A 20,265-nucleotide genomic window follows, 5' to 3' on the forward strand; every position below is an offset into this window, starting at 1 on the left:
AGAGAGACAGAGGGAGAGCCGGCCACAGAATGTGATAGCAGCCGGCCCAGGAGGAGAAAGGGGGAGTGCCCGAGAAGGTGCCCGGCAGGGCAGTGTGGGAGTGCCGGAGCTCCAGACAGGCAGAGACTGAAATGTTTAACCCTTTTCTTACGTGATTGAGACCTTGCAAAATGCTGATCCTCCTGGAGCTGAATGAGAAGAGAGATAAGAGATGAGATAACAAGGACTAGGCCCGAGGGAAGTGGAGAAGACTGGCTGACTGTGGGGAGAGATGACGGAGTGGCCTTTTGGCTGGACTTTTCGTGTGCGGCCATAGACTGAACCATTTTTATTTATTTTATTTGTGACACAGAGACTGCATTTAGGGGGAGGCAGTGCCTCAGAACCAGGAGGGTTCAGTGTGGGTACCCCTCGGCCCCAGGGGGTGAAAAATGGGCGGGACAGATGTCCCGAAGGAGAGACTGTGCCTTTTTTGGAGTGAGACAAGGCATCCTTGAAAGACAACCCTAGAAGCAGCTCTGGTCCATGCACAGTGGTGAGAGCACTGGGCACGGAAGGAAGATGTCACCATGGCAAAAGGACTTTCTGAGTGGTGCTGAGTGACATAGAAGCACACGAGGTTTCAACGTGTTTCCAGGGGAAGCCTGTGGTGCAAGGACTCCTCTCCTCTTCATAAACTGAAGACTGAATATTCTAAAAGGTGCCGGACTGAGAGTTGGTGATTTGGGGGAATGTATTGCATTGGGAAATTTGGTGGGGGGGAGGAGGAAGGTGCTTTTGTAAGGTTTTCTTTTTTTTTTTTTTCCCTTATAGTTTTTTCCCTCTTCTTTTCTTGTAGTTTAGTTAATAAAGTTTTCTTTATTTCTAAGCTGGAGCCTGCTTTGCTCATTCTTGGTCACATCTCACAGCAGACACCAGGGAGAGGGTATTCTCATGGGGGCACTGGCTTTGTGCCAGGCCTAAACCATGACAAACACCAACATCAACAGGGTCTCAGGGGACTGGGCTCCTCTAGGCAGCAAAATGCTGTTTGCAGCCCAGCCTCAAGTGAACCAGGCTGATGGAAAAGCTCCTGCTAAATGCATGGAGCAGAGGTCAGTTTGCAAAAAATTTCTGTTTCAGCACTGGAATATTTCACATAATTATAATAATTAAAACATTCAAGCACTTCTGGAAGACACAAGCTTGAGTGCCAAGCAATAAAATCTTACTTGTGATCTTACACGAAGCATTGGAATAAGCAGAAACAAGTTGCCTGGAAACTTAACAGGTACATTTATTTAAAACCAACAAATTTAAAAATACATATATTCTATTAGTACTTTGTAGCTTCCATATAAAATAAAAAATAATAATAATTGCAAAAAAATGCTTTGATTTTGTCAGCATCATTTTATCTGCAGGTTACAAAACCTGGGGAAAGACCAGTAGAGATAATTTTGTTAGTATTCTCCAAACACCGAGCCATCACAAAATTCTATGCAAGCTTAACATGCAGAAGCCAGAGCTGCTTCCAGTCTAAACAAGTTCAGCCTCCCCTCATTAACACAGATTTTGTCAATCTAGTGTATTATTGTCAAGGCTAGAAGATTTTCCAGTTTCCCAAGAAGACATTTAAATGCACAATAAAATCGTATCTGCACACAAACTATGCTTCAAACTTCAGTAATGCCTGTAATGGGAATTTGAAAATATGCAGACTTCTGTGGGCTTACAATACTCCAGAATAGGATCAAGCCAAGTCCCTGTCAGCCTGCAGCTGTTTATCAACATTGCTGAGTTTGACTTAAATATAATCAGCTCAGTCCAGCTGACAGTGGTTTTTAGTTGAACTCGCTGCATTATCAGAAAAGCTGAGACTGACAAGGCCAGTCCTACCCCAGCCCATGAGTGTCCAGGCTGGACAGATCACACAGGGCTAAGAAATTCTTCCTGCCATCTATAAAGAAGTGGAGGCAGCAAAATTAAAATTTTGAGGCTCCTCAAGGAACACTGTAAACAGTTCTAGTGCTGTTTTCACCTCAGTTACTGGTTCATTTTCTCCTGTATCTTCTTTCAGAAAAATGAATAATGTTTCAGCCTAAAGAAAAAAAAATTGAGAGATATAAAACTTCTCAGTAATCTGTTGAAGGGACAACACAAAGAAACAATAACTCTTCAGCAGTGTCACTGAGTATCCTAAACTAATCTGAAACACAGATGTAGTAAAAGATAGCAAACATCCACCTGCTAGAATAAATTAAGTGCCATTATAATATGCAGTTCAATTTCAAATAAAGAACAAATCACAAGACTTATTCATATTTAGGAATAATTTTGTAAATTTTCCCTGTCTTAATAAATCATTAAAATCTCATCTTAAAATTAAGCAGTTTTTCAAGCACGATGAAGTTGTGATTTGAAAAAAAATATTCCTGCTTAAAATTAGCCCTGCTCCTCACCCCTGACCACACCAGCAGGGGAGCAAAATCAGAAAGCATGGAAATAGGGTGTATTGCATAATCTGACAAAGATCAAGGGTTGTTCTTCAGCATGGAAAGACAACTCCACACTCCAGCAACTCATTAGGTGTAATTCAGATTGGGAATCACTTTATCATTTACAGTCATCTGCCCCATCTTACAGAACATAAACATGTTACGTGGGATTAATGGACCTAACTTAGTACCTACCTAAATAACAAAGCTTTGCCTTTGTTATTTGCTACAGAGAAATATCCACTTCTGGGAGAGAAGTCCATAGATTGAGTAAGATAAATCTGCTTTTTTCTGAAGACTGGGAAATTTGAGAATACTGTATATGAAGGAAGATGCACCTATTGAGAAATATGTCAGAATTTAAAGCTGGGAAAAAAAACACTAAAAATAAAATTAAATTACAAATCTATAATTGAAGCTCAATGTTAAGTTCAAATTTTCAGTTATATTCCTACCCTACATGACTCTCCCTATAGAAATCTATTGGAGAAAATGAGCAGGGAACACATCACGGAACCAATTATTGCAATTCTCAGACCTCAGATTAATTCAACAGTTCCTCTGTTGGCCAGAATTTTGATAAGGCTGGCAAAAAAACCCCATAGTAAGATGGTTACAGTTACCAACTGCTGAAAACTCACATTTGTTGCTGAGCTATATTTACAGCACTGAAATTGAATCACATACCAGTTAGGTTAGAAGGGACCATAAAGTTTTCATCCAGTTCCAGCCCACTGCCATGGGCTGGGACACCTTCCACTAGACCAGCTTGCTCCAAGCTCTGTCCAACCTGGCCTCAAACACTTCCAGACATTTTAGAGAGCATTTTAAAAAGGTAAAAAAGGTAAACTAAACTACAAAACATTATTTTCAAAGCAACTTCACTATGGAAAATAAAATTATACTCTTGAAATTGCAGAATGTCTTGGCCATGTCCGGATCTGGTTGGTCCAGCACCTTTTGCAGTATCTTATCTGCTTCATGTAAGTTTTATTATGTCACCAGCAGTATTTTGAGCAAAATTTATAAGAAATATTGTAAAAAGAAGCTGAACATACCAATTTGACAGCTTCATCAGTGTCACGGGAAGCCACTGCCAAAATCTCTGTGGTGGGATTAAAGGTCACACAGGTGGCAGAAGTAACAAGGTTCATTATGGCCTTAACTGGTTTAGGACGGTTTTCTTTGAGGCAGACATCAGTAGTGTATAAATTTACAACTCCAGAAGATGAACTAAAGAACAAAACGAACAAATATTATACTGAAATGTAACATTCCAGTATATACTGTCTTGTTATCTATAGCCACTACTCACCTGAAAATGTAATTTCCAATAATTTACTGGAATCTGCAATAATATTTTGTTTGGAGCTTGATTTTCCTTTGGAGTTTATAACAGTATCTAGTGGAGGAGTTTTTGGATTTTCTTTTTTCTTATATAGTAAGAGACTGAATTCAAAGCAAGGAGAGCTTGGTATCAAAAAATTCTGAAGTAACTTCAAGTTTTTTTGGCTGTTTTTTTTTTTTTGTTTGTTTGTTTGTTTTTGTTTTTTGGGGGTTTTTTGTTGGGTTTTTGATTTTTTTTTAGTAACTGTAGCATAAGCTCACTTTAAAATCCTCTTCTACAGTGAGTTAGGAAAATATATATTGTAGTCCCCTATTTATTTGCTATTCTCATTTAAAAGAATCCAGACACTAGCTGAAACAGCATCTCGGTAAATTTGGAGAAACAGTTTCAGCCTGTGGCTTTGAGTTGAGGCCCCCTTTTGAAAGGCTAACATGCTGCCTGGCAGAAGCCAAATTTACTGAAGTGAATCAGAAAAGGGAGAAAACCCTGAATCAACATTGCTGTTACAGAATTTGTAATTTTAGTCAGTGTGATTTCGAAATTAACTGCTGAACCCAAACATGGTAATAGTAATACCAGTACCACTCCTATTGTTTTAGGTGTACTATGGTATTTTATATTTACAAAGAGAAAAGTAAATTATTACCATAAGATAAGGAATATTAATCTATTCATGCCTACTCTTCTCTTATTAGAACCAAACCATATTCCTACACTCTCACCAGCCACCCACAGGTCCACTGAAGAGCTTCAAAATGATAGCAGAAGTTGCTGTCAAAGTTCAGTCACTTACCCACATGCCACATACTGGTTATTTTTTGAAATAGCAATGCACTTTCCTTCCAAAGAACCTTCATCTTCAAATTTGTGTAGACTCTTTCGGCTTCTCACATCCCAAATGAAAACTTCGCCTTCCTCTGGTTGCAGAATGAAAGATATTAGAGAAAACTTACATACACATCACTTTGTTAGTCCACTTTACTAAAAAAAAAAATTAATTAGATGACAACTAAAAGCTGATTTACAACTATCAAATACAGGGTATTTTTAAAAAACCCTACCGATTAAAGGCATACTAAAACAGTTAATTCCATTCTTTAATGATTGATCACTTGGTTGTATTTTTAGGAGAGATACTAGCATAAATTTTTAAAATTATTTTTCTAAAATTATAAGTGACTTCTAAGAACTCATGCAATTTAAATTGAGATATTACTAGAGCTGCTGCAATACTCACTTGAATAGCTGTATATTTTACTGCTGTCTGGGGTGAAAGCAGAGGCAGTGCACCTTCCATTCACTTTCATAGTGCTGATCAGTTCTTTTGTCTGCAGGATGAAGACCAATGCTGACAGAGATTCTACTAAAAATCTACAGAAAAGTTGTTTCCTGTCCCACAAAAATCTTGTTATTTACCCTGACATTCAGAGAACAGCACCAACGTTGTCAGTGCCTGCAGAGCATAAGCTCCTGACTCTAACTGCAGGTGGATCAACAAACACTTGTTTGCTCCCTCACTGAAGGGCCTGTTATACAAAACTGAACTTTCTTATTTAAAAGTATTTTTCCCGGTGAAAGTTTAAAACAAATCCACCTGCCATCAAAGACATTTCAAAATGCAGCTGAAAGATTGCTCTATGCATTATGAATCAATGTTTGGTATGATTCATGAACAGAGTACAGCAGCAGGCACTAGCATGACTCCCAAAAAAGCAGCCCTATATTTCTTCCACCCCCAGGTGCCTGTTCCCACGCTGTTTCCATTCCTCTCACCAGCACAGTGCTTGTGCAAGCAGCTGAAATACAGCACTGACACACGACTTCTTCAAGCTGAAAACCCCATGGAACTGCCCTGAGTTCCACCAGTTCCATGGAGCTGCGGAACAAAGTCTCAGTGTGTCCAAAATAATTCCCTGAAGCTGCAGTGGGTTGATTCCACAGCACATTTTTGAGGGCTGTCACAGTACATGTCATACCTTGCCTTCAGTTGAAAGTTAGATTGCCTTGCAGATGAGATAAAAGCAGATTCAAAAGAGAAAAGGCACCAAGGAAGCAAAGCTACACCATGCAGAAAAAGTACCTTCATGGACAGCAAATGAAGATAACCTGAATTTCCAATCAGCAGCATAAATGATCCATCTGGAGACAGTTCGAAGTTTCTGAGGAATTTTTCCTCCACACCTTTAAAAAGAGATTTGAAACTTGAAATTGGTGCAATTTATTCTTTGGCCTCAATATTTACAGCTAGGACGAATTTGACTAAAACCTGACTCCAGCTCTTCATTTCTGCAATATGCTGTCACAGAGAAGCTGAACTAAACCTTGCTCATGTGCAATAATTAATATTCCAGACAAGTAACACTAAAGGTACTTTATTTCCTTGAAGACAAGTAAATAATACAAACTCCAACAACCCACTGCACTTCGTTCTAAAGGAAATTCATGTGCCATCTCTATTTGGGACAGCTTCAACTGTGCCCAGACACTCAGAGCTGCAAAACATACCTCGTACTTTCGGGATGGGGATGATACTCCCAGCCATCATGTCATACACAAAGAACATTCTGTGGTGAGTACCAGTGGCTATAACTTGTTCTCCATCCATACTGAAATGAGCCTTATAAATTGGAAAACTCTCTAAATAGATGCTCTGTATTTTTGGGTTCCTTATACCGTCCACCTTCAAAAAAGAAAGTAACAAACCAGGCTGTCATATTGAGAAATATATCAAATACTTTTACAGAGTAAAATTACACCAACTTCTCAGCGAAGACTCAAGTAGTAAGAGGTACACCACTATGAAGCCTTACATTCTTCCTCTCTCCTACAAATCACCTGGTTCTTAGCTCCTCACCTCATGTAACAGGCACTCCCTGCCTTTCTGATAGACCTCTCACCTCTTGCCCTTCCTCCTTTTGCCCGTACTTTGTTCAAATAATCACTTCTACTCTTCTTTTTCTAAATGGAAACATCTGCTTTGATTTGGGTTTTCTTGCAGCTCTGTGAGAGTATCACATTCCACTTGTCTGACCATGTCAGTGACACAAGGCCATGCTAAGAAATCCTAAATAAAATTAGGATATTTAGTTTTTGGAGGAGCCCGGCAGTATCTCAGGATGAACATCTTCTTCCTGCAGCATAGCCTCTCCATCCCCAACATGGTTTCACAGCATTTTTACAGTCTCAAAGCAAAGTGGGCTGCTCCCCCCACTACAGGTTCTCCAAACAACTTAAGAACAAAAAATCTCCTTAGTACTTGTTCCTTGCAAACCTTCAAACCAAATGTTTTTAAACACAAATCTTCAGCTAAAAACTCTGAGACAAAGAGTTTGCCAGTACTCTGCATGTGCTTGGTGCGAAGTCACAGGTGGAAATTCCTTTCAAGATGCCTTTAACCAAGGAATTTCCATTGTAACCACAGACATTGCGTAACCACTGCAGATGTGCAGAAGAAGAGAAAAAACAAAGTCTACCATTCCAGGCTATTTCGTGAACATTCAAAAAAAAGGTTCTACGTTAGTGACCATCAGCAGAGTACAAACTGAAGTTCTTCACCTGGAAGAGGGACACAGAGCGATCATGCCCAGCTGTCATCACCACTTGAGCTGAAGGATGAAACTGCACTGTCACCAGTTTTCCATTGGCAAAACGTTCCTGGTTTGCAGGAGGGCAGGTGCTCATCTACAACACAGACCAGACAGTTAAAAAAAAAAAAACCCAATAATCACTTATGCTGAATAAAAATGCATTTACTCTTTACGCTACAAGACCTCAAGCCCTGTGATGAAGTTCTGGGCGACATGAGGTGAGGAGAGCACACACAGGGAGCTGCTCCAGTACAAATTCAGGCTGAACTCAGCAGCCTTTCTATCTGCATTAAACTGAGTGTAAAAGCAGCTGCATTCTGACTCATCTGAGATAGCTGTAGGAGACTGTGTGAGAAATACTCATTTAAGGCCTTCTTAAAGATCATTTCAGTCACTTCGAAGTCATGGGAGAATTCCATCCTCCCTCTGCAGAAATTAAAATCCTACTACAAGATACTATTTAGAGTGCAGAAAATTCTTATGTCAGACAATACACCTCAGTTTATTGTTTTATGCTTTCATGTGAACTGTTCAATTTTACTTATCCTCTAAAGCTTCTAGTTGCAGAAACAAATTCACAGAATCACTAATTTTATACACAACAAAAGTCAAAGTGTGCACTTAAGTCCAACTGAAGTGGAAAGATATGGTTTGTCATTACCTTCAAAATCCCTCTTGGCAGAGACTCTGAGCTTGTTATGAAATTGCCAGTCCTGCGTAGCAGATCATCATCTTCATCACTGTCACCTCATTAAACCAAAGCATGTGGAATCAGCTAATTGCACAAGTACCCACAGCAAAATCAACACATTCCTCACTGAAATGAATTAAATTAAAGCACACTGAAGGAACAAAGCAAACTGAGAAGACATCAAAAGTAATTATCTTCTAGCAAGCTAAACAGGGAATCACAGAAACACTTATCAGAATAGCACTGGGCATATTTACTATCACTCGAAGTCCTTTTGGAGTTCTTCCTGTTTTCTAGATCAGCCCAGGCAGGAACTCCTCCCATGGCTTGCTGAAACCTTATGAGAAAAACAGGAAAGAGAAAAAAACCATAACTTTTGTGAGACAGTAATTTCCTTCTATGAGTTAAGTACTTAGAAGAAGCACAGTGAGAATTTTGCAGGATTACTTGTACTCAGAACACAGTGCAAGTTTTTTATTAAAAAAAAATAAAATTAAGATTTCACCTTTTCTTGTATAATTCCCTGGAAGACAAATTAATTTGGGCACTTTGATACAAGTACTAAACAAGCTAGTCCAGACAATGCTAATGCACATTTTATTTACTATTCTTAGCATCACTTATTATTTAAAAACACTGCAAATACTGCAGGAAGCCCTGACTTTAAAGAGACCACATGAGAACAGTGGATAAAGAGAAAAGTGACTTTGAATGTCACATAAATATATTTTAGCTTACAAAATTGTTGGCTAGATCATCCACTAGGGAGATCATTCACTCCAACTCCCTGCTACAGCAGGGTCACCAGGAGTACATGACATGTGAAGATGTCCAGGTATGTTTGGAATGTCTCCAGAGGGAGGCTCCACAGCCTCCCTGGGCAGCTGTTCTAGTGCTCTGCTAATCTCCATGAGAGAAATTCTTCTTCACGTTGAGATGGAACATTTTGTGTTTTAGTTTACGGTTACTGCCCCTTGTCCTGCTCTAGGAGCCACTAAAGAGTCTGGCACCTACCTTGGAGAGCAATGATCATGAGATCAATATAGTCGATATAGTCAGCCACAAAAACATTAGTGAAACTTACTGTTCCTCAAGTCTTTTCTTTAGTTTCTTCTTAGTAAGCATTGTCTCGGCATCACTCTTCATTAAAACTTTCCTGTACTTATGGGTCATATCAACACTAGAGGGTAAAAACAAACAGAACACAAACATTGTTCAAACCAAGGCCACTTACAAGCACTCTCAAGTGCCACAAATAAATCTCATCACCTAACCTGAACTTACTTTTCCTCAGCTTCATCATCCTCATCTACCCAGGCCGGACGTTTGAGCAGTAAGTCACGTTTCGCTTCATTTTCCACCCCCGAATCGCTGGACTCTTCCTGGAGGTTCTTCCCCTCGGCAGCAGTAACCTGGAAACAACCAAACGGACCGTGCGACCGGGGACACGGCCGGGAGCCCGGGGACCGAGCGGGCGGGGCTGCCGCTGTCCGGTCGGGCCTGGATGTGCCGTACCCGTCGAGGCCCGGCCAGGCACCGCAGCAGCTCGTCCTCCTCCCCATTGAGGCTGTCACCGAACACCAGCTCCTCCAGCTCCCGCTCGGCGCCTGACACGCAGCTCAGCGCCTTCAGGTGGCGGGCGCGTCGCGCTGCCTCGGCGGCCGCCGCCTGATTCGCCGCAACCAGAAGCCGCTTCGCCGTCCGCTTCGGTTTCGCCATTTTACCCGCTTTGGTCCCTTTAGACACTTTCTTCGCCGCCTTCATGCTGGATGCTTTTGCCGCTCCCCGCTCCCGCCCCACAAACGCCGCCAGACCACGCATGGCGCACCAGACCCGGAACCGGAAAACGTGCGCCTGGTCACATGACCCCCCGCTTGGACACGCCCCCGCCTGCGATAGGCTCCTGACACCGCCCCATGTGATCAAGTCCCCGCTCCCGGCTGTGACCCGTGGTCACGTGACTCATCTCGTTACCTCCCCTTGCTCCCAGCTCCCCGCCCATCCCGAGTTCCACGTGACGCGGCCCAGTTGGACCGCTCCATTGCGAGCTCGCGGAGGGGGGAATCCCCAACCCGGGAGGCAACACTCGTCCCTCATCGGCCCCTCACCGGGACATCCCGTGTGCACCGCCACTCGCTGGCGGACACGGCTGCTCTTACGCCCCGCGGTCCCTGCCTCGGCCCGGAGTGTCCACCCCCGGTAACAAATGATTTCGCCCAGGTGGGGGGGCATATGGCTGTGTGGCCGCTCCGCGCAGCCCGATCCCGACGGGGGCGTGTCCGCGCCTGCGCAGCAGCGCGCTCATGTTGTTGATGTCCCGGCGGCCGTAGTCGGTCCTGGTCGGTTCCCGGCGCTCGGAGCGGCTGGACTGCCCGGCCCATCCCCGCCCCGCTGGGCCCGGCCCCGACCGCGGGCACCTGCAGCGCCCGAGTCCCTGGGGCGAGCGCCTAGAGGCAGCAGGCAGCTCCTGCCCATGAGGGCCTGATGGAAAACACAAAGGAGCTGGTGAGTACCGGAGCCCGCGGGCGGTGTGACCGCCGCAGCCCCGCGGAAACCCCAGCCTCTGGTGGGGGAGCGGCGCGGGCTGAGCCGGGGGGGAGGAGCTGATCGATCCCCGGTGCCCGCGTGGGGGGGAGGCGGCCTCGCAGTGTGTGGGTGAAAGTCGGGGACAGCCCCGGCTGTTGCGGGGGCGGCCCCACGGGGTGCGGGGGTTGTGCCCGCCCCAGGTCTGGGGCTCCGGGGGCCGGGCCGGCGCTGTTGTTCGCGGGGGAGTCTGGTCGGGGCACCTGGGGGCGGCAGGGCTGTACCCCTTTGTTGCGGCCCGCCTATGCGGGGTCGAGTTTTGTCCTTCGCCTGTCTTTCCTCTTGTCTCGGAGAAAAGCTTCAGCTTCTCGCGGGCGCGCTCGGATCCGCTTCTCCCCCTGCTCTGCTGTAGTGCCGGCTTTCAGCAACTTCCTCCTGTAGTTCCAACCTTTTCAAGTTGAGTTTTCCAGCGTGGTCAAGTTCACTGCTGGAGAGTTTTCTTTATTATCAGCGCTCCAAAAGTTTTGGATTTTTTGCGGCCACTTCCCCCCCGTTCCGTGCAATTTTCATGACTTCTGATGTTGTGACTGTTCTTTTTGTGAGAAGTAGTAAACTCGTGAAACCAGTTTCACTTTCAGGTTTTTGCTTTGAAAATTAGAAATACCTACTACAAAGCATATGGTGATTATAGTAAAAAATTCTGTGTGTGAAAAAGCAATTTATTTTAAAATGTGGCTGGCAACTGTTACAATTTTTCAAATCTAAACCTAGTCAAAACTGAAAGCTGCAGGGCAATCTCTTGTATTTTAAATTAAAATTATTTTGCACGTTTGAGGACCTGCATTTACCTATTTATTGTATTCAACAGTTTGATTTTGACTTAAAAGGAATGAACTAAGGCTATGAGAGTCTAATCTGGAGCCTTCAATGAGAACTAAAATAATATATTCCCTTAAGAAGGCAATAAAACTTGGCAGGTTAATTGTCCGTACTCATTTCTTCAGCCTGGGCATCATTTTGAGGAAGTGGGTAACGTAGGCTGTAGGAAACTTTGCAGAGGGATCTTGCTTCCCAGGGACAGTTTAGGTGCTGTTCTTGAGAATATGTGGGCTTGTGCACATGCCGAAAGATTGCAAACTGGAAGAATTCTCCTCATTGTTCCCTAAAGAGCAAGGTGCCCCTGGCAGGAGTGGTAACATTCAGAGAAGTTCTCTCTTATTGGCTTTCATTTCTCTTACCTTCTAAAATTTGATTTAATTTTGCAAGGCTTTTCATATCTTCTGCAAACCACTACTGCATTCCTTCATTTCTCAGGTAAGTTGGAACACATTGGGGATGTGGGATCCTTTGCTGAACCTGGCTCTGAGTGGAATGAATTTAGGTGTTGAAGACTTTGACTTTGGGTTGGTGGTGGTTTGGGGGTTCTTTGCATTTAAATTTGTTATTTCATTTGGGGGTTTGTTTGTTAATTTTAACGGTAACACAGTGTTTAAAGTGAAATATTTGCCTCTTCCTTTGCCGTACTCCTGTAAAGGCCTTATAGAAATGTAATAGAGTTTGTAACAGATTTTCAGTTTTATCAAAACTCAGATATTTCACAGATTAATCATCACACCCCCCCCCCCTCCAAAATTTCCTGCTAATGTGATATATTTTTTTATGAAAGAGTCTCCCCTCTTGTGTGAAACCCCCTGGGGAAGAGGCTATGGACAAAACCATTGACAAACAGCAGAAACTGGCTTCAGACAAAATGCTGTCATACATAGCAAATGAAGAGACAGGAAAAAACATTTCTGTAATTTTCCAGCAGAGATTTTACTTATAATAAGAGTGGAAGGCACATTTCCAGATAGAGGTGAGTTGCTATATAAAAAAAGTAAGTTTGGTTGGTTCTGATTTCCAAGAATCCCAAGATGTTTAGTTTTGGGAATCTTTGTTTGTTTTTAATGAAAGCTGAAAGTGTGTTTTCTTTAAATTGGTATCATGTTTGAATTTTCTTTTTTGGTCTTGTTCTGAGGCACAATTAGGCTTCAGTTCCACAGGGACAAGCTACTATTCTACTGTAAATTATCTTGGCCAATTTGTATTCAAAAGAGTTGTAATAAATTAGTTCTATTGTAGTGTTTCCTTAACATCCAGAGCTGAATCTAAGTTTGTAGCATAAAGGATAAATGAACTATTGAAAACAAAGCCTATGCATCAAGTTTAATTTTAACTTGGAAATACCCTTGGATCCATTCAGGATATGTGATTAAATCTGTCTTATGACAGACCCTTGGCTTGAAGGTTGTGGTGACCTCATTGTTGACCTTGGCCTCAGATCCCATCTGTCCATAGTTCTGTCCTGTTTGGGAGAGTTGGAGCTGAATATAGGAAGTAATGCCTCTGTTCAAGTGCTGGTGTACCTTTGCTGAGCTACAGCTCTTGTACTCCAAGCTCCAAATTGCTTCCATTCTGAGTTCAAGTCCCAGATTGAATTCCAAAGTAACAACAATCATTTGGAGTGGTTTGAAACCTTTCTGTGGCTGTTTTGCATCTTCCTCCTGTGGCCAGCTGCCCTACGTACCTGAGGGTAATAGTTTTGGTTACATAATAATGTGGTGCTTTTCTTGCAAGTTCTTACCTTCAAAACTCTTTTGCATAAATTTTGCCAATGCTTGAGCATAGTCTTCATCAAAGCACTAAAGCCATTTCCTAAGTAAGTGTTTGATGTCTAAATAACGTGAAATGGTTTCTGGTTTTGCCATGGATTGCTCACCCTTTGTGCCCACTTTTTTGTGTTGTAGGAGTAGTTACTAAACTCAAAGAATGTATGCTATAATGTATTGATCAAATTCAATGTGTGTGTATATATATGTATATAAAAATGTGTGTTTAGAGTAAGAAACTGGTTATTTTCTTATTTGTTTAGAGTTGCCTTCCTGCTCTCGGGAAAACCAGTTTCCCTAACTGTGTTCTTTTTCATACCATTTGCCTTATGTGATGCTTAATTAAGAGTATTTCTTAAAAATGGTCTGTTGTCAAGTATTCACAGGGAGGAGGGGAAGAACAGGAAGATGGGAAGTTGGGCAGAAAAAGAAAGGAGTTCTTAAGAGTTCCTTTCTCCACCCATCCCTTCAATAAAGAAAAGTATGCAAGAAACCCCCTGAGCAAATAGTACAGGGTAATTTGCTAGTGCTTCTCATGATACATTTCACAGTGCTCTGACTAAAAGCCTCAACCTCTGTTGAGGAAGCTAATAAGTAATCTTATTAGGAAAATTAACCTTAGCCTTTCCTAATCTTATTAGAAAAATAAACTTTAGCCAAACTTTCAGAATGCCTGAAAGTTTGTCGTGTTCTTTTGTTTGTGCATTGCTTCTGCTTAATGTACAGATAGATGCTATTCGTGGAGTAGTTACTCAAGCTGCTGCTCTTTTGGCATTAACCAGCCTCAACCTTCTGTTTAATAGCAAGCCAGGCTCCTGCTCCAAGCAGTTTCTGTGGATACACAGGAGGCTGGTCCCTGTTTTGTTAGAAGTTGAATACTGTTTAGATTGTGTTTTGAGGAAAAGACAATCTCCTCAGCCTGATTTTTAGTGCTTAGTCCAGCTTTGAAGAGTAGGAAGCTGGTTTTATGTTGATTTAAGGGTTGGTTTTTTTCTTTGCACACCTCTTTTTGAATCCAAGGACCTGCAGCTGCTGTGGGGAGATGCTGCTTCAGACAGACAAGGTGTTGCTGTTGTCTGTGAAGCCTTAAAGGACTCATCAAGAATTGCTTGTCCTTCACATGCGTAGAAATGACTTCCAACATTGCTTGTTCTGTTACCTCATCAGGGATGAGATGAGGCTCTTTGATTTGTCATTTCCTGGGCTCTGCTTTTGCCTTTTCCAAAGATAAGAGGGATAACAACAAAGGGAGAGAGAATGCGTGCATAAGGTAGATGATTCCAATTTCCTGGTATCTCTGATGAAGCTCACCATAGTGTATTAGAGGCCACCAGCACTTCAGGAACTGTGTATGAGATGATTGAGAGCTTCTGGAAAAAGATTGAGGCCCTAGAAAATCAGAAAGGGGGAAATTTTGTACTTAATTTTCAAAAGAAAAAGGTGGAACCAATTAGCAAGGACTCAACAGAAATTGCAAACTGTTGCTGTACCAAAGCCGCTGCTTTATCTGGGTTATAATTCTGTTTGAGGTATACATTGTCCCTTTTTGTAAGGATGTGTGTTTGACCTTTGAATTCAAGCAGTGCTCCTACTTTTTTCACTTCCGGATGTTAAGAGTTCCTTTTCTTCATCTGAATTCTGCAGGAAGGGTTATCAAAGCTTCCTCATGTTCACTTTGTTCCTACAAATGCTGTGTTTCAACACGGGTTAAAAAGAATCTCTGTGGTGTTTATTGTCAAAACAGAAGTGTTTTGATCTGCTCTTACAAAATTCCAGCATAGGTATTTGTATATCATCTTCCCTAACTTTCACCTACTTGTGTGTACAAAGTATTTTGTCGGTTTTCTTCCTGCAAACTCTGCCTTTTTGAAATCTCATAAAGTATTTTGCATAGTTTCCCCAATTGCAGTCCAGGTAATAACTACAAATTAACATTAAGACTGTCCTGCATAAATTATCTGGTAAAAGCTGGGATTCAAATGTTTTTATAAAAACTACAGTATTATTTTAAAATGATAAGCAAAACTGCTGATTTGAATTGCAGATTTGATATTCAATAATTTTGAATTGGAACTGTGTAGCTAATTATTAAATAAGTGGAAAGGTGATACATGAGGTTTGTTTTGAAAGTGTAGTTAAACTCAAAAACTTAATGATTGCTACTTTTGAAGTTGTATAAAACTGAAGAATGATTTTTCCTAATTGAGCGCCCAACTTTCCATTTACAAAGAGGAGCTGTTTTCCTTCCCGCCTGTGGATATTTTGGCAAAGAGAGCTTAGCAGTAATATTGATGTTCTAAATGGAAATGATGCAAAAGAACAACAAAAAGAGCCAGATGGACTCTTGTGGTAGTCACCTTGCCCTGTGCTTCAGCTTCTGGTCCTTCACCTTGCCTCCAGCTTCCCAGTTCTTCTTCGACCTTCCCTGGCAGTGGGAGCAGAGCTGGCATGGGGAATTAGTGGGACTGGGAATGGGCTGCCCTTCAATTCCTTCTGAGTGGCATTAGCATTTCACACCACTGAGCAAAGTTACCATCCTATAGGTCCAGGGTTCTGCAGTCTGGAGTGGGAAGGGGATATCCTAAGACAGCAGCCTCTGTACTGCAGCCTCCATAAGAGGGCTGAAGCCATAGAATCACACCTTGGTATGGGATGAGGCCCTAATCTCTCAGTGAAATCAGACCAGTCTTAAAGAGAATAAGGGCATGAAGAGGGAGATCGTTCCCTGGGCTTTGAAACACCACAAGTATCTGTCCATAAAACCTAAGCATCGTAGTGCTCTGGTAGTACTGGTGGGAATGGTTCATATGGAATCACGATTTATATCATAGCAGAGACAGTGATCAAGAGACTTTAAACACTGTGAGATGTTAAGGAGTTCCTGAAATCTTGAGGAAGATGACTAGTTTTCATCATCTGCTCTGAAAATTCCTGGCAGTGTTGGCAGGACAATGTATCCATGGCAACGTTGTGATCATCTTCTGCTTTAAGCTGCACACATGTGCACACACAAACAAGTCACTGTCATGCATGTTGGTGGCAGATGGGACAGGTGACACTGCTGCCAGCACGGGTCAGGGCCGAGCTTTGTCTGCCATGGCTCAGTGTTTCCTCTAACAATCCCATGGGCTGGCCTTGAGGAAGTTGTCGGGTTTTGCCCTATCCTAAATTTGGTTTGATACAATTTTTTTTTTTTGGCTGGGGGATATATTCATAATTAACATTACACTGACTTGGTTGTTTTGTTTCAGAACTACTGTAAGTGTGTTTAAAGTGTTTGCCTTATTGCATAACCTCTTATGCTTACTGGGTTTTTTGATTTTTTTTTTTATTTTTTTTTTTAAATAATTGCATGCTAGGATTGGGTCAGTGTGGAAATCAGTTTTCCCTTGTGCCTATTAGGAAATTCTTCCATAATAGGATTTATTTAGATTGCAAAGTAGAATATATTATAATAAAGGCATAGCATGGCAGAAAAAGGAAAATTAGTTCTTGCAAAGGAAGTTGAGCCAAAGACTTTTTAAATTTTTCTTATTTTTTGTCTGTACTTCACTCCCCTAACTTGTGCTTTTATTGTAGAATTTCTTTTTTTGTCTTTATTTATTTCATCTCAAACTTAGTAGATACTAAGATTATGGAAATAATATGAAGCCATATTTTTTAGCTTAATGAGGGCAGCTCACATAGTAGTAGCCTTGTTTCAATGGAGCTGTGTAAGATATTAATAAGTGAAAATTGTCGCTGTATCAAAATGCATATGGTGGATGTGCCTCAGAAAAAGTACATCAGTTAATCTCTTGCTTCTTTACTGTCTTTGCTGGAAATTGCTTAACTGTCATGCCTTCTACAGAATCGTGTGGTTTTATCCTACTTCAGATTTTTTGATTATAGGAAAACTATTATGTAACAAGTTTTTTGTAAATGACAGTGGCAAATTAGTTACCTTTCTCTCTTTCAGCATTTGTACAGACCCTATTGCCATAGTAACTGAGCTCTTTATAATGGTTAATGTATTAATCCTCTGAACAGCTCTGTGAGCTGGAGAGGTGTTCCTGCTTCACATGGGAGTCATGGACTCGTAGGGGAGCTGAGTGATTTATGGATAACCCCACAAGCCCATAAGAGCAGAGAGCCTCTCATTCCTTTTGCTGTGGGATAAGGGCCCTCTTGATTGAACTGTCTTTTCTCTGCCCAGCTTTCTCAAATTAATGAATTTTAGTGGAATTGGCTGCAGCCATCTGGAATGTGCTCATTTGCATATAAGATCAGTGTGTCTGTCAGTGTATAGTTCATCAGACTTAATGAACTCTAAAGACACCAAGGAAATTAAATGTATGGATGGCTCCTGTTTATTCTCAGTGGATCATGAGATACTTTTTTTTCTTTCTGTATATCACAGCACCAAAATTGGCCAGTTTTGATTATACCAGTGCTCATGTAATTGGCATTACAAGGCTCATGTCTGTGCTGATACAGCAGTGCCTTAGAATATCTACCTTTGAAGACTGACCTGTGAAACTTTTTAAGCTTGACTTTGAAATCTTTGCATTCAGAACATTCTGCTATTCTTTGGTTTTTTTGTTGTTTGGTTATTTTTAATTTTTAGACAGAACGTAGTTCACAAGTGGAAAGGAAACACCGAGACTCATTCGGCATGTTTGACGGTTATGATAGTTGTAGTGAGGACACCAGCAGCAGCTCCAGTTCAGATGAAAGTGAGGAGGAGGTTGCTCCTTTGCCATCCAGTCTCCCAATTATCAAGAACAACGGGCAAGTTTATACTTATCCAGATGGCAAATCTGGCATGGGTAAGTATGTGCTATGTGAGTGCTAGGAGTTGGATATTGGTGGATTTTAGCGTGTGCTGGGTTGTGACGGTCCCATCTGAAATGTTGGTCCCAACTGAAAAGGGACCAAAGCAGCTAAAGGGTTGGGGTTGGTTGGTTTTGAGAAGGGGAATTGTTTGGGTTCTGCTAAACTGAAATAAGTTTAGCAGAAATAAGAGAGGGTTTGAATCCTGCTGACAGGGAAGAAATAGTATGGGAATATCTGCCCTCCTGTCAAATGTATTGTGTTTGCACATGCATGTGTGTGTTCTCATGTGCATTGGTTTTATTCTTGGAGCTTTGAGGACAATGTCAGTGTGTTCTATCTATGCCAGGGCATACCTTTTCTCTGCCCTTTGTTACATGTACAATATGTTTAAATATTTCTTCCTATACTAGGGAAACTTCATTATTGCTACTGTATAAAACCTGTTAGTGTATACCTGTTCACTTCTCACTAGCTGTGAGTTGGAGGATACTAGGAAAATAAATTGAAAGGGAAGATTTCTTTTGTTATCAGGGAAAAATATTTTATGTGAAATTCTAGTGATTAGTGTAAAGCTCTCTCTGGGCAGAATTTGAGTGTTGTCTCACTGGCATTAATTGGTCTCTGAGTCTTACTCTTAATGAAATACACTGTGGGTGATGCTGTCCATCTCTGGAACATGATTCTAGGCAGAAAAAAGCACTGGTGGGCTGGGGTAATTGGGATATACTAATTTATGAATCAAACAGTAAATCTGGTTTTATTTCAGGTTGGAAGTATTCTATGTTTAGAGGAAACCAAGATTGGCAAGCCCAGATTCAAAGCAGATGCTTCCTTGAGAACAGTGAAAAACCAATAATCGGCTTGAGCTAATTTAGCTGGGTCATTCACTTGCACCGGAGATGAAATTATTAGGGAGCAGAAAGAGGCACTGTTTCACCAGTGAACTTGAGGTTCTTGCTGTTTAACTGATATTAGTAGTGGTGTTTTAAATTTTTTTTTTCCTGTGCAATTTTCCTTGGGGTAAAGCCCTCAGAAACTGTTTGATGATACCACCTCCAGGATCTTCATTCTGTCCTCTACATTCTGAGTTTTTTTGCAACTTTAACTACATTCTTAATATTTTGAGGTTTTTTTCTTTCTTCTGATTAGCTACATGTGAGATGTGTGGGATGGTTGGTGTCCGAGATGCTTTTTACTCTAAAACCAAGCGCTTCTGCAGTGTGTCGTGCTCCAGAAGCTATTCCTCCAACTCCAAGAAGGCCAGCATTCTGGCCAGGCTTCAGGTAGCGGTACAGACACCGTTTTCTTTACATCCTTTCTGTCGTCTGTGATGGTGAAATTGGGTATTTGTATAGATGGCTGCATGTTTGTAGATTAGGTTTCTTGGGTTTGAGGGTTTTCTTTATAGAGTTTCAAAATAGGTATGTGTGTGTTGACTTAAAATATTAATCAAGTAATCATCCAGGTGTGTCTGTAGTATTCAAGAAAAGAGAAAAATAAATGTCAAGAAATATCATTATACCCTGTCTCAAATTCATTGCAACAAATGCCAAGAAATTGCATTGCTATTACGTTAGATGTTCTTCCTTTTGATCTGCTTTTAAGAGATATCTTTTTTTCAGGTAAACAACAGTGAATCTATAGTGCTGTTCAAGTTGGGATAGTAGTACAAAAGTCATCTTTTGGACACTCCTTACTACTGGTTTTTAAACTTATTTTATATTACGTGTGTACTTAGTCTCTGTGTACTTCTGATTTTAGTTTAAATCTGTTAAAGATAGCTGCAGACCTGTGGAAATTTCCTGACAGGAGTTTGGAAAGATGTTATTTACTTGGGTTGTGGTTGTTTTTTTTTTTAGGGTAAACCTCCAACGAAGAAGGCTAAAGTTCTACAAAAACAGCCCTTAGTGGCTAAATTAGCAGCATATGCCCAGTACCAAGCAACTTTACAAAACCAGGCAAAGACAAAAGCAGGTAACAGCATATAAACAGACCTGAAACAAAAACAATGAAAGATTGGTGCCTCATGAGCAGCTTCCTAACTGAAATAACTTTCCCTTAGCAGCTGTCCCTGTGGAAGGTTTCAGCTGGGGTAACTACATCAATAGTAATAGCTTTACAGCAGCTCCTGTTACCTGCTTTAAACACGTGAGTATTTCTCAGTTTGTGCTTTCCT

General features: G+C 41.4%; 2 protein-coding genes across 20 annotated transcripts in view; one reads left to right on the forward strand and one right to left on the reverse strand.

Moving 5' to 3' along the window:
• Positions 1-1,251: 1,251 nt before the first annotated feature.
• UTP18 (UTP18 small subunit processome component) lies at positions 1,252-9,947 on the reverse strand. 4 transcript variants are annotated; one of them, XM_063175604.1, is made up of 14 exons: positions 9,619-9,946; positions 9,388-9,515; positions 9,188-9,283; positions 8,361-8,440; positions 8,074-8,159; positions 7,381-7,506; positions 6,331-6,505; positions 5,906-6,006; positions 5,063-5,153; positions 4,619-4,742; positions 3,536-3,710; positions 2,673-2,815; positions 2,021-2,080; positions 1,252-1,413 (listed from the first exon to the last, which is right to left on the reverse strand). In XM_063175604.1, exons 1-13 carry the CDS (start codon positions 9,922-9,924, stop codon positions 2,056-2,058), a joined length of 1,656 nt encoding a protein of 551 aa, XP_063031674.1. In that variant the 5' UTR covers positions 9,925-9,946; the 3' UTR covers positions 1,252-1,413; positions 2,021-2,055. The 4 variants fall into 4 exon arrangements, with proteins under 4 accessions (XP_063031674.1, XP_063031677.1, XP_063031673.1 ...); XM_063175607.1 differs by lacking the exon at positions 2,673-2,815 and having other exon boundaries at positions 9,619-9,947; XM_063175603.1 differs by having other exon boundaries at positions 1,252-2,080.
• Positions 9,948-10,500: 553 nt separating this feature from the next.
• The window catches only part of MBTD1 (mbt domain containing 1), a 35,218-nt gene continuing 25,453 nt past the window's right edge, over positions 10,501-20,265 (forward strand). For 4 of the 16 annotated variants that reach the window (XR_010030429.1, XR_010030430.1, XM_063175508.1 and 1 more), the window contains exons 1-5: positions 10,501-10,608; positions 17,881-18,082; positions 19,239-19,378; positions 19,949-20,063; positions 20,152-20,237. Coding sequence is in view for 14 of the 16 variants with exons in the window: in XM_063175508.1 (XP_063031578.1) it covers positions 10,588-10,608; positions 17,881-18,082; positions 19,239-19,378; positions 19,949-20,063; positions 20,152-20,237 (564 nt within the window). In the remaining 2 variants the exon portion in view is untranslated. Of the gene's footprint in view, positions 10,609-10,877; positions 12,482-17,880; positions 18,083-18,855; positions 19,379-19,948; positions 20,064-20,151; positions 20,238-20,265 lie in introns of those variants that run through there. The other 12 variants (XM_063175509.1, XM_063175514.1, XM_063175515.1 and 9 more) reach the window with 10 other exon arrangements.

Source organism: Melospiza melodia, chromosome 24 (genome assembly GCF_035770615.1).
Source record: "Melospiza melodia melodia isolate bMelMel2 chromosome 24, bMelMel2.pri, whole genome shotgun sequence".
NCBI classification, from domain to species: Eukaryota; Metazoa; Chordata; class Aves; order Passeriformes; family Passerellidae; genus Melospiza; species Melospiza melodia.

Bases quoted from the DNA above. Each gene is read 5' to 3' on its own strand.
- UTP18 (XM_063175604.1), bottom strand. From the start codon at position 9,924: ATGCGTGGTCTGGCGGCGTTTGTGGGGCGGGAGCGGGGAGCGGCAAAA. The intron at 6,506-7,380 runs GTGAAGAACTTC...TCTTTTTTGAAG, and splicing joins GCTCTGTGTCCCTCTTCCAG to GTGGACGGTATAAGGAACCC. The intron at 2,816-3,535 runs GTATGTTCAGCT...ATTTCTCAATAG, and splicing joins CTGATGAAGCTGTCAAATTG to GTGCATCTTCCTTCATATAC.